The 13791-nt window shown below is 39.2% G+C and overlaps 1 protein-coding gene across 6 annotated transcripts in view; it reads left to right on the top strand.

The window, feature by feature from the left end:
- ARID1B (AT-rich interaction domain 1B) overlaps positions 1–13791 on the top strand; it is a 326002-nt gene that overhangs the window by 97720 nt on the left and 214491 nt on the right. For all 6 annotated transcript variants that reach the window (XM_068184669.1, XM_068184668.1, XM_068184670.1 and 3 more), the window contains one exon: positions 2475–2585. In XM_068184669.1, the coding sequence (XP_068040770.1) occupies positions 2475–2585 (111 nt within the window). The remainder of the gene's footprint in view (positions 1–2474; positions 2586–13791) is intronic.

Here is a 13791-nt window from a genome sequence, read left to right on the forward strand (position 1 = left end):
TTTGTAATCTCAGTCCTATTTGGAGTGCACAGGTGCCTGCATCATTAACAAACACAAATGTCTGTGTGTTTGCAAACCTCACCTACAACTCCACAAATAGATTTGATTTTTCTACAGACAGAAAGCAAAGCTCTATGAAAACAGTGTATTAAAAAAGACAAAGGGTGCTGGGTCGGGGGTTTTTAATGTGCTCCTCAGTGTGTGGAAAGACATTTCGTACACAGTCTTCAAATACCCAGGTAAAAGTAAATTCCATTCAACCTGCAGTATTTCTCATGAGAAAGCATGCTGCCTCTTCTCTCTCCTGCTCTGGTCTCCCTGGAAATTTCAGTAGGAATTCAGCAAGGTTAAAATCTTGCAAACGTGGGAAAACCCATGCTTGGTACTTTGTAAGGAAGTAACAGCTCTTGATTTTTCAAAATATAAAAAACCATGTTTTGCTTCCCAGCAAAATCCTGTAGTGTCTGTTTGGAAAAAGGAACAATTGTGTTTCTACAGTGACATCTCCTAAACTGAATATCCCATTTATCCTTTTTCACCACTCTTGGTATAGCTGTGTGGTTTTTGTTGTTGTTGTTTTGACAAGTGGTTTTTATTTGGTGTAATTTTTTAAGAATTAGGAAGAACAGTGTTGAATGCTGAATTGGAACTTGAAATCTTGGGTTGCCTGGTTTATTGGGAGTGCCTGTGTAGCGACAGCCCCAGCGTGCGTGAGCATGGTGTGTGTGTCTGTGTGTGTGTGCGTGTTTTTAAATAAAAAGGAAAGCAGAGGTTTGCTCATTTGTTTGCCTATTGTGAAGCTGTCCTGCACCTTTCTACTCCTTTGTACTGGGGTGAAGGCTGCTGAATGGAGGCCTTGTGCCATTTGTTGATTTTAAACCTCACTGTTAATCCACAGGAACCTGCTGGTGTGCGCAGCAGGAGAGCTGTGTGACAAGTGGAAATCTGGGCGGGAGGGAGTGTGGGGGGTCACAGGGGATAATAATCATTCAGCCATCAGCCTTTGTCACCCTTAAGCCTAATTGTTACCCTCTGCTGGTAACCACATTGAAGTGCTGGCCTTTTAAGTGTTTCTTGATTTTACTTGGCACAGGCTTAGGGATGGGGTCATTTATTGCTGGGTTTATATCGTATCAGGTTTGCTGGGGTTTGTTTAATTAGCCCCACTGAATTTTCTGCATCCCTTAAAATAATCTCTGAGAGTCCAAATGGGTGGAAGGGGCTGAATGGAAATGGTACAGTTGTTAACAAATTTCTCTCTGTCAGAAGCTGGGCTAAAACCAGAGACAGAAAGCTTTCCTGCTCTGCCAGCCAGCTGCCTTCTGGAGTCTGTGCATGAGCCACAGCTGTGGCTGTGGGCACTGGGCTGCCTGAGCAGCCTTGCACAGGCAGCAGCAAGGTGGGGTGGGGCAGAGGGCAGCTTGCCCTGTCCTTCTGTGCCTTGCAGCTCCTGCCTACTTCAGGTATGCCACAAAATCGAAGGCCTTAGGGTGGCTGAAGCAAACTGAACTGGTTGTAAACTAGGGAGGGGGAGAGGAGAGTTAAATCATTTAAAAACAAAGAAAAAGGTGAGATATCATTTTTAGCAGGAACTGGTTCTTCAACTTTCCCTGCCAGTTATACATGCTGAAGTCAGTATTGAGCTTTCTGTTGTTTTCCCTAAAGAAGCTGATGTAGAAGCTGCTATTAGAAGCTAAAATTAAGCCTGAATTTAAGGCTTTGCAATGGGCAAGTACCTCTGCATGTGAAATGAGCTTGTGCTGGGAGGTGGGAGGTGGGGTGCAGGACAGGAGGTTGTTTCATTGATCCCCCCACCTGTGCATGGTAGGTGTTGTGTTGGGCCATTAACTACAACTGGTTGGGTCTGTGTAGGGAGGAAAATCCCTAGGTTACTGGAGCTATGTTTGATCAAATACATGTGCCCTCTATCCCTTCAAACAATATGCCTTCAGCAGATGCAGTGACTCTGCTCTGTGCTATGACCTGACGGCCAGGGTTTGAAGTTTGCGCCAGTAGTACTGATGGTAAATCAGGGTTGTTACAGGAGTCTGATTACGCAGCGTGATTGCAATCCTATTTTCAAGTCCAGTCTTCCACCTGGCTCAGAGTTTTATCAAAATGCTTGAGAATACGTCTTAGAGTAGGATGAATGTTTATGCTTGCTACTAACTCTTTTACAGTAAAATGGGATTGTTTAAGTGGTTTGGTTTTGTGTGTTTTCCCATGTTCCAGTGGTATGATTCCCTGCTGGTTGTTGGCATGCATCTCAGCTCCCTGGTTTTCTTTACAAACAGCACATGACATAGCGGTACCTGTGTGGACTTGATACTTGTGTCAGGAAGGTTTAACTAGTAAAAACTTCAAGTCAAAAAAACCCATCAGCACTCAGCTGTTTTATTTCCACCCTTCCGTGATGCAGATTTAGTTATAATTACTGAGTCAGGTTAATAATTCTTTTACAACTGTTATTGCAGGACATGTCTCAGGAAGGCTATGGAACAAGATCTCAACCCCCTATGGCCCCAGGAAAGCCTAACCATGAAGACTTGAATCTAATCCAGCAAGAAAGACCATCGAGCTTACCAGTAAGAAAATAATGTTTGTTTCAGTATTTTAAAATTGAAAGCACTTTACATACCAGAAGTAGTGAAAGAAATACTAAATAAGGTTGATGAAAAATTGTTTTAAAAATATGGGAACAGATAGCTTGTATGTGAGTGGACTTGGCTTAGGCTTGTTCTGGTTCAGAACAGCACTATTTATGCACATGCATGTTCTGTGCTTCTGCACATGTGTATTTGCATAGACGAAATTGATTGATTTTTTAACTTCAGGAATTCCATACTTGCACAAACCAATGTGGTGAGGAGGAGGTTTTTTTCTGTGGTTTTTTTCAAATGTTTTCAGTAGATTCTGATTCAGAATACTGTTACCAAGAGCTATCTGTTCCAAACCCTGATAATCAGTAATGAGTTTGACGTGTTAATTCTGCTACTATCTATTACTACACAAGTGTAGAAGCAGGAATGACAGCAATACTTAGGCTAGGTTGATTAGGAGATTATTTTGGACTAATATTTATCAGCTTTTCTGAGCTCTACACATTCTGGTGTGAGGGAAACAGCACAAATGAATATATGTTGTGAAGACATTGCAGCTGCTTGCATTTTTGAAGGTCTTGTAATGGACAAACTACTTAACCTTGTCTCTGTGTGCTCCTTGTGGTTTGGGGATTTTCTTGTTTGTTGGTATAAACCAGCATGAATTTAAACCAACTAGAATATGTTCAGCTTAAATGATGAAAACTTTATAAACTATGTGACCTCTGGCTTGGAACAATGTTGGGGAATGGCTGCAAGAACAGGGTCATGGAATAACGGTTCCATCGATCCATGACCCTGTTCTTGCAGCCGTTCCTTAACAGAACAATGTATCAGAAACATGTAAGATATTTCCCGTGGTTCACTGGATATGTATTCATTTGCAGTTGGCAGAGAGATCTCTCTGAAAAGTTTACTATATCAAGATATCACATTTATTTGTGAAGTCTGGTAGTATGTTGTATATATTACCTCTGGCACATGGCACAATTGTAAATCCCTAAAAATAGGGCAATAAACATCTTCATAGCATTTTAAAGTTACATCTTTGGCACCTAGGAGAGTATACGTGCTACAAATGCTTTACATGACATTTGAGACATGCAAGTCTCAGGAAAAGCTATGGAAACTGGTATGAGAAAAGATATCCCTTTGCTTTGAACCTAGTATTAATTTGACAGTTTTCAGGAGTCCTTTTTTAAGCAGACTGGTTTGTCTGAACAGTTCTCAAAAATGGATGCTGTCAGTCACCTTAAAAATAGTAGCTCCTGTGGACATTAAACTGTTTTGGCAACAACTACCTAGTTTAAAAAACAGGGATGCTAAAAAGGAATTTTTATCTCCCAGTTTTTCATGAACAGTGTTTATTAGGGTAGAGAGAAGTAAGGTTATTTATCAGCTAATGTTCTGCTAATTTGCCTGTGTTTTTTCTTAAACAATTGTCCCACTTTTAATCCACGCTCTGTCCTATCTCCAGGATCATGATATTTAAGCAGAGTATTGGGTATTATCTGTGTCCCAGAGTGTTTGGTATATTTAGTAGCTCATAATTATTCTAGGTATGAGTAAGCTGGTTGTATTAACAGTGAATGTTAACCATTTTGGCCACAGAGCAAACTCTAAGTTGGTCCCGAATGCTGTTACTGAGACTCCTAATTACTGAAAAGCTTTGATGCATAACCTGAGAACACTTCATACACTCAAAAAACACTGCTGTTTTCATGTGGAGGGGGAGGATACTGTAATTCTGTATTTTGGTGGTGTTGTGGGGTTTTTGTTTGTTTTGCTTTTCAAATTTAAAAACAACTTCAATTCTTTGAATGCAGCAACAAGGGTTTTTTTGATGATCCATACATTAAAAGCTTTAATGTAAGTCTATTTGGGGTAATGGTTTGAACATGGTGGCTTTTCCCTGAAGCAGGAGAGTTCTGTATTCTGTTTTAGACTACTTATGAAAACCCTTGATCACTGTTCCTTGTTCAGTATTCCTAGTTAGCTTCATTTTGGTATACTTGATATGGCTTCTTAAGGTTGTTTTTGGGTAATGTGGTTCTTCAGGATAGTAGTCAGTAAGCTGTCTCTGTACAGTGAAGCTTGAAATTATAGCAGTGGTGTTAGGCTTTTAATAAAATTTAGTTATGTCTTGTTTCATGGTATTCTGGTATTTATACAATTTGCCCGTTATCTTTTTATTTCTTAAGGGCATTGTGTAAAATCACAGCAGCTATATAGCAAGCTTATACAAGTGTTGAAAAACAACAAAAGAGATGTAATACTAAATGGTGAATGGTTTTCTCTGATGTGGCTTTAAAAAAAGAATTTCCCTTTGATGGATTCGAAGAGGAGCTGGCCACTTTCTGCAGCACTGAATGCTGGCTTGTGTCACCCTTTGGGGGAGTTTTTTCAGCAGGTTTGTGTCACAGTAAGCACAGCTAAACAGCTCAATAGTTGTTCCGTTTCCTTCACACATTGTATATAAAAGTCCTGGCTTGAATGTTCCCATAAAGTTCAAAGCAGACAAATTTGTAATGTGGGTTGGTAACAAATGGCTACAAACAAAATATGGCTTTATTAGCTACTTCTAATGGCCTGTCAGATTCTATACAATGCTTGCTTTCCTTTTCCTAACTGCTCTGATATCTGGAGGGTTTGACCTGTGGGTCCCTGACCATGTGGAGTCACTGAGAGCCCAAATGAAAAGTTGCACAGAATAGTGCTCCAAGCACTTTTGTTGGGGTCACAATTAGAAGGAAATCTCAAGCCTTTGAGAAAACATGGGAGTTGGGAACTCTGTGAAGGAAAGGAAGTCATAAACAGAAACTGTTCACTATTAGAGTAGAGGAATAAAGGGGGAGAGGCCTGAATGAAATTGTCTGGAGAGCAACTACTACAGAACATATTTATCAAGACTTAAGGGATAATAGCAAAATACACTTTTTTTCTATTGTGAGAAAGCTGGAGCAGACTTACAGGAAAAAGCTTCCAAAGGATGTATCTGCAGATTTGTTGTTGCAGTAAAGGAGCTTGTGTCAGCAGTAGGCTGTGTGTGTATGAAGACTAATCATTTATTTTGTCTTTAGTAAGTGCATTTATAAATGTTCACATTGGATTGTGTTGCTAGAATGAGGAGTAGAAAACATTCATTAATAATTTTTTTTTAATTGGCACAAGTATTAATTTCAGATAGCTGCTACTCTTTTTGCTGTTACTTTGTTTTAATAAGGCCCTTTTTGCCCAGTGTCAGGTGTGCTTCTTTGAGCTATGAGGTCAAATGGCCCAAGGTTGCCAAGCTTTTGAAAGACAGGTTTCTGCTAAGGCTTTTTTGTTGCAACCTACAGTAAAAGCTCTGTGGCATCCTGAGCTGTTGTAAGCCAGGGCAGCTGCATTCCTGCTGTGTGCCCCACCACACGTTGTCTGTGCCATCCCATCTCCTCCACTGTTGCTCCTGGGACTGGCCAGTGGATTTGACTTGGGGAACTGAACCAGATGAAAAATAATCTCTCTCTATTTCAGGGTTAGTTGTTGACTGAATTGCTGAGTAACTGCATGGGCATCAGTGGCACCTTGGATGAGGAGATGGAAATCAGTAGCTGTGATGGGAAAGGGGACAGACAGTGGGGGCCACGGCAGCTTTGATTTTAGCCATATCCTAAATGACTGTATGATCTTGCTGGAAGGGTTTGAGATTGCTGTGATCCTGTCAGCTGAGACATGGTGGAACAGCAGATTCCAGTGTTCACAGTCAGGCCCTGTAGCAGTCACAGAGCCACAGACAGACAGAAGACAGTTCACTTCTTTTTGTAAGGCGAGTTTTCTGCCAGTTCCCATCCCTAAGCTGCTTAATGCAAGCCCATGAGTGGAAGTGTGGAGGCACAAGCATGAGGCTGTGACATGACAGAGGCTGTGGACAAGGTGGGGTTGTGGTGATCCTCACCTGCATCCATGTAAACTGTAGGGAAATTGTAGCTTTAGTGTTTTAACTTAGGTTTATCTTGTGCTTTCTGGAGGTCATGCAGTGTTGGAAGGGGAAGATTGTATCTGGAGTTGAGGGAATCACTACTCTGCTAGATCGTTCAGAATTCAGAGTTTATGGATTCATTCTGTGACATCAGTTATTCACTGGGTGTTTTCATTGAGGCAGAGCAATTCCTATGCAAAACAAAATAGCAGCCAGAAGTGGAGGTAGAATGCCACTTGAATCTTGTGCAGCGCTGTGACCTGACGAAGTTGGTTGTGATTCTACATGTCTATAGTTGTATGAGCTTCAGAGCTCAAAATAATACATACTGTTTCTTGGACAGATAAACTTTTTTAAGATGTCAGTTGTCTTGTTTCATTATGCTTGGTACCGTGGAAAAGAGCACATCAGCAATCCCTTCCTGATTTTATGAACTGCTTCACAGTTCTGTTCTACCTCATTTTAATGAGCCTCTGAAAGATGTTTAGAGTGCTGGACAGTTTTTCCTCCAGTTGACACACCTTTTTTGTTGTAGAAGGTTGGTACTAAATTAGATTTCAGAGGACCTCTGTTGGGAATTAGTAGTGATCGAAATCCGAAACTACATACACCTGGCTCATGGAACAGCATCATTTCAGATGGATCTCAGTCGGTGTAGGCTGTGAGGAAAATACATGGGAGGGTTTGGGAATCCAGATTCTCTGTCCCACTTCTAGAATATGAAGTAGCTTGGAAAATCATCTCAAGCAACAGCACACCCTGAACAAATGCCTTTAATGGGTGAAGTCTTAATAGACCAGGAAAACACTTCCCAGCATTACTTGAGCAACTGTGATTGGGAGCAGGAGGTAACTCTTCTTTTCTCAGAGATTAAACTACTAGGATGAGGGACTCTGGTGACATTTATATACAGCTTAGTCCAATAAACCCTAATCATGATCAGGGCTGTGGGCACTACCATCATGTAAATATTAATTACCACTGTAGCCTTTTTTGTAAGGACAAACCATTATTAAAGGAGAAGATAATGCAGTCACCCTCTTTTTTTTTTTTTTTTGTAATCTTTGTTGAATTCTTTGCAGGTAAGCAAATACATAGTTTGTTCTAAATTTAAGTCCTGTTTTAAAAATACAGAGTATTGGTTGTGATTTGAGAAAGAAGAGAAAAAAATCCTATAAATTGATTGTTTTTAATTCTTGGGAGGCAAATGCTGTTGCCAGCTGATAGATGTGTGTAGTACATGATAGCAAATCTGTCCTGAAGTTGTTCACGTCTCTGCCTGAAAATATCTGCTTGGGAGTACAGTAAACCGTGAAAAAGGAAGAAATGCGAGTATGTAATACTTGTGAATTAAATTCTGCGCTGTTTTTACATCAAGTAGGATAAAACTGGTGTGCCTCTTTCCCACTTTTCCTTTCTCTTTTCTGCAACATTGTAAAATAACTGAATGATCTTGTTTTCCTTTGTTTGGGTCAAGAAATTTTAGCTGAAAATTGTTACTCTGTGAAAGAAGATTATTGACTCAACAAGCCTTCAATTTTCAGTGAATAACACTCCCACCCTCTAGCTTCAGGAACATGTGGTGCATGCATTCTATTTTAAAGTACAGACTGTAATTTAAAACTGAGGCAGTTTGATGCCCCACTGAACTTTGTTTAAGCCTGGAATAAAAGGAAAAAAGCTTCAAATTGCAAAGAAGTGACTAAGCTATCTCAAAGGTTTTTCTTAGCCATTACGTGCAGAGTTGCAAGAAGTTGCTATTTTTTCCAAGTTATTTTAATTTTGGATCAAGTGCAGTTGCTAGGTTGTTTTGGTGGTTTTTTTTTGTTTTGTTTTGTTTTGGTTTTTTTTTTGGTTTTTTTTTTTTTTTTTTTTTTCCCTAAACATTCTTTGTAAACCTGTATCTAGAACCAGTTTCACTCAACACATATGTATAGAGAGATCAAGTATATGTATTTCTGTGTGTTTCTGAGGTGCAAAACATGCTCTGTAGCTGCTGTATCCAGAGCCTCCCATTGTGGCTTCCCATTTGTGTCAGTCAGAATAACGGGTCAAAACCGGTGTGAGCCACTGCAGCACCACTGACATTGGTGATTTTATCAGGGGAGGGAATTTTGTGTGCCTACATCCTAGCCTACATTTTACATCTGACTTCAGTTGAACCAGGATTTCATGTAGGGTGCTCAAAGTGATTCATTTTCCTAGAGTCAACTTGTACATTAACTTTCAGTCCCATTTTGGGGAAAAAGTGCAGTTAAAGTAGTGCAGAGCAGCCCTGGGCGTGTTGTCCTTGTAGGATTAAGCTGAAACATTGAAACCAAAATTACAGATGCTTGAATTAGGTATTCTTAATATTTATAGTGTGAAGAATAACCTGTTGTTATTAATTTGTCTTTAGTGCTTTACAGAATTACTTGATTTTGCCTGACAGATAGATCATATTTATTTTAAAAAAATGGTTTCAGGTTGTTATTGAAGTATAAAAAGTAATTTCACTAAGTATTGTAAAAAGATACTTGACTATTCATCACCTTTTCCAGATTCAAAATACTTTACATTTACAATGTTTACAACATCCCTGTAATAACAAAATGGCTAATTTATGATCCAAGAAATTTACAAATGTAAAAAGAAATACTTAGTCTGACCTCTACAAGAAATTTATGTGGGAAACCTGCTAAGGGATTATAGATCCCAGTAGTGGTTAAGGTTGCAAAAACTTGTAGTTAAATAGGCCAATGTTGTTCTAAGTGGAATAGTAAAGTATTAGTAGCTTTTTTCCTGCAATGTTTCTTGAAGCCGTGAGAAGTTGCATCACATACCTCCCAATACTACAGTAGTATTGGTGTTGATTCAGAAATTAAGAAACTAGACTTAATTTGGGTGGTTGAAGCATTTTAATTTTTATTTCCTTACCACCCCCTGACTTATGTTGATCCATTCCACAGAGGCTGCTGCCCTCCTAGCCAGGGTGACTGAACTGCACTTGTGGTAGGCCCGGAACCACCAAATCTTGCAGCTTGAAATGAGAGCTGAAAGCTCCCAAGGTTACTTTAATATGCAAGGCCATAAACTGTAGTAGCACTGGTGCCTCTGCATGCATGGCTCAGACATACCTGTGCAGGGGTAGTAACTGCACTGGCTGTCTTTTTAATCTGCCTCAATTTCCAAGTCAGTGCCTTTAGGTTCTGCATTTGAGAATCTATCTCTAAAGTGGTAGGGATTTTTTTTTTATTTGGGGATCAATTTTTACTGTTTGAACGTTTTACATAATGTGTGTACATACATGTATAGTATATAAAAGCACAGACACCTTATCTGCTCGCTTGTTTGTAAATTTTGAGTTGATAGCATACTATAAATTCCAAAGCTTAATGTATTCACTGGTGCATGTCTTTGTTCATGCCTGTGTGGACATGGGGATTACAACACAGAAAGTAAGACAAAGGAGTATTACTCACTTGAATACCATTTCAGGAAGTACCTGAGACACTGTAAATGTTTTTACTTTATTTTTACCACAAGTCTTCCTGTAAGATGGAATTTTTTTTTTTGAGTAACTCCTTTGCTTGTCCAACCGTTGTGAAGTATGACCTCAGCTTCATAACCTTGGCAAAACACAGTAACTCACTTTGACCAGCAATATCTGAAGCCTAGCAGTAGATTCCTGTTCTTTTTCTTCCTCCTTCCATTCCTGTTTGCTGGGAACATGTTGGTTTCTGGTGCTCTTGTTGCAGCTTTCATGTTTAGAAAAAAAAGTTACCAGTCTTTGATGTGATGCTGACTCCTGAGTGGTCCTGGTCAGCTGCTGTTTCTGTGTGAGCAGATGTTTGTGCAGTCATGGTCAATAGTGTTAAGATTAGGCCAGGTTTCACTGTGCTTTGTGTGATTGTTTATGGTGTGTCCGTAATTGCTGGGGATTCTACATGCCATCACAGTGCAAATGGGAAGTGTTCATAATTCTTTGCTTCATAATACTGTGTTCAAATAATGATAAATTCAGTCCTGCAGGGTAAGGCCATTCACACATTTTAGTAGTGTTCTTTTGTTGTTGGTTGCTTGTTGAGATTTTTTTTGAATTTTGAAACAGGTTTTTAAACATTCCTTAAATGTGTTTTCTTTAAACCTAATGTCTTGTACTACTTAAACCTCCACAACCTTCCTTTCTTTGCTGAGCCATACATCTCAGATTCACCATGAATCTTCTCTTGAAGATAGTGATATATGGTGACTTTTTACACAATCTGTGCTATATTGTGCTGTATGTGAGAAGTGCTTTTGAAGTGTGTTTCATGTAGATAAGTTTTCATTATCAATTTACCTTTAAAAATACATATACACAGACACACACACGCAAGCAGAGGGGGTGTCTGCATTTGTCTTTGGAAGGCATTTACATTTTAACCTGCTGCTAAGACCATGCAGATTATTCTGTGCCATTTCCCACACAATTTCAAACACAAAACTTTGTAAAGATGGTCCTGTTTGATTTGGCTGTGTAATTTTGGAGATGAAGCATCATAGAATGTTGAAATTAAGATAGAAAAGCCAATAATGCTAGGAAAGGGCTACTTTCAGTTCCTAGTTTTTAGGCTTTTGATCCCTTTCCTTCTGTGCATACAATTGCAGATGACCCTTTTAATCATCTTAACCTTATTGTGAGATTTACTGTGTGAAATAAGACTTAGGACCTGAATTTTGAGGCACATTTGAATAATTGCATTAGGATAGGAAAATATGCCATCCTGGATCATTTGTTTTACATTATAGCTAAATTGCATGAATTTGTACCAGTGTGTGGTGTTGGGTTTGGTGGTTTTGTTCTGGTTTTTTCCCTTCAAGGTGGAGATTCACATAATGGTTTGTCTTCCACCTTCCGATTTAAGTTATCATTTTGGGAAGTAATATAAAGATAAGCATACATGAGCGTTTGTATTTATGTTTGCATGCAGTAATACATTATGTATCAGTAAGCTTTAGTAAGGTTTGCTGAATATACACTAGTGGACTTAGTGTAGCGGACAAAGCTTGTTTCATGCCATAGAATAAGGTGTAGATTCACATGAATATTTACAGAATCCTAGCTGATGAAATTTCCCAATGCATTTTGCACAAAAGGTAATGAAAGCGATCTAAAATGTTGCTGGTTTTGTTTCTTAAACTGCAAATTATTCAATAGCCAGTTGTTGCTTTTGAAAAGTACAGAAATAAAGGAAGTGGAAGTGATCTGAGATTTTTTAACTCAATTGTTACAATCAAAATAAGATTAAATAGGTAGATAAAGTGGTGTATGGATTAACTACAGACATTGACCCTAGTGAACTAATTCATTATGGCATGGGATAAAACTTAATGCAAACTGTTATCTTTTAGCTTTAGACTTGAAACTGAAAGCCTTAGCAGCTTTTCATATGATACTCCGTGGGAGAGTGGAGATGGAAGAAGAACTCCAGATTATTTATTTCCTCTATTTTAACTTACAGTTCATGTCAAGGTTTTAATAATATGGCTTAATGAAAGCTTCATAGAAACCTAATTTTTTCCATCTTCTTTGTTGTATCATTTTTATCATGCCTACATGAAAGTGGGAAAAAAAGTAAAAATTCAGTGCAATTTTCAGCACAGCTCTTCAGAATTTACTGAAACAAGGCTGTAAAATCCTAAAATCTGTGGATTTTATTGCTGTTGTTTGGGAGGGCCTGGCCAAATTAATTTTTTTTTTTTAAGTAAAATCTCATGGCTTCATTTGGATTCTCTCATAATCTATTTTCTCTCAGTCTTCTTTACTTTCCTTTTTTTTTGCTTGTACCTTTAAAGAAGATTTACGAAGACTGCATACACGAATCAATGTTTTTAAATGACTGCTGGTTCTTCTTGCAGGGCTTTTTAGACATTTTACCCCACTGGAAATCACAGCAACAGCATTTTTGTTCCTATTCTGAGGTATGGTGAAATACAGGGACTTTTTTGGCTCTGGAAGCTTTGGGCTGCTCCTGGCCAGAGGGTCATTCCAGTGCTAAGACCACAGCTCGGTGTGAGAGGGGCCATTTGGCTTACCTACAGAGTTGCCTTTCTCCTCTGCAAAGAACCAGAGGTTACATATCAGATCCTATGAATGATGACAAATACACCCATGCATATACCTTCACATGCTTACACTTCAGCTCTTTAATTTTTGCTAGTTAGAACTAGTGATTTCTAGTGCTTGGTTTTCAATGCTATATTCACAGTAATAGAGGTCAGACTCAAGTGTATCCTGTAAATTCTTTACCTTATTTTTGCTAGAAAAACAAACTTTCCCTTCTGTGTGAATTTTGATCACTTGACCTCCATTTCCATGGAGATGTGGTCAGAGGGCAATAGTCGGCTAGCCAGGCCAACTAAAGACTATCTTCACTTACAGCATGCAGTGAAACTCCAGAGTTTAGAAGTAATTAAAGGATATAGTCTGACACATTTTTTCTCCACCACCCACATCCATTAAAGGTGAAACTTAGAAACAAAACAAGCTTTTGCACCAGCTATGGTGCAAAGGGTTTTTTAAAAAAGGTTTTTTTTAATTTAAAATAAGAAACAAAAAACCCCCTCCAACCTCCTCCTTTATAAACCTCCTCTTTTTAAAATTATTATTTTTCCCTGCAGTCTTAAACATTCTGTATACCTGTCTGCGTATATTTGAATTTTTTGCATACTCTCAATTTCTGTGTGCTTATTTTGAATAACATGGGCTCAGGTTTGTCAAAAGCTGAATTTTGTATTCCTCAGAACTCATAGATTCATGATTAAACAAGTGCAGATCAGGCAGCTTATGCTTCTCCAAGTTTACTCTGGGGTTATTGGTCCAGGGTCACGTACAGGATCCAGCTCAAGCTTGTGAGCAGTACCTATCTCCAAGCCTTACAGAGTGACAAAACCCAACAGCAGGTGCCTTGGGCTGGGAGAATGTGGCTCAGGGACGGGTGTGGTGGCTTGTGCTGCTGCTCCCCCAGTCAGCGCAGGGGCTGACATGTCATCCTAGGCTGAGCAGTGTGCATGACTTGCGTGCTGTTTTTGCTGGCTAACCAGGCTGCTCTGTGCTGCTGTGTTTGGGGTTTAGTGTTAGAAGTGTCTCTGGACACTTCTGGGCTCTCTTAGGTGGGAAGGTGCCTTTGAGGTAAGGGTACAAAACCTCCCAGTAATTCTGCACTGAGAGGGAAGCAAAGTGTCCCTATTTCTGCACAACAGGGTTAGATT

This window comes from Anomalospiza imberbis, chromosome 3 (assembly GCF_031753505.1).
Source record: "Anomalospiza imberbis isolate Cuckoo-Finch-1a 21T00152 chromosome 3, ASM3175350v1, whole genome shotgun sequence".
Lineage (NCBI taxonomy): Eukaryota > Metazoa > Chordata > Aves > Passeriformes > Viduidae > Anomalospiza > Anomalospiza imberbis.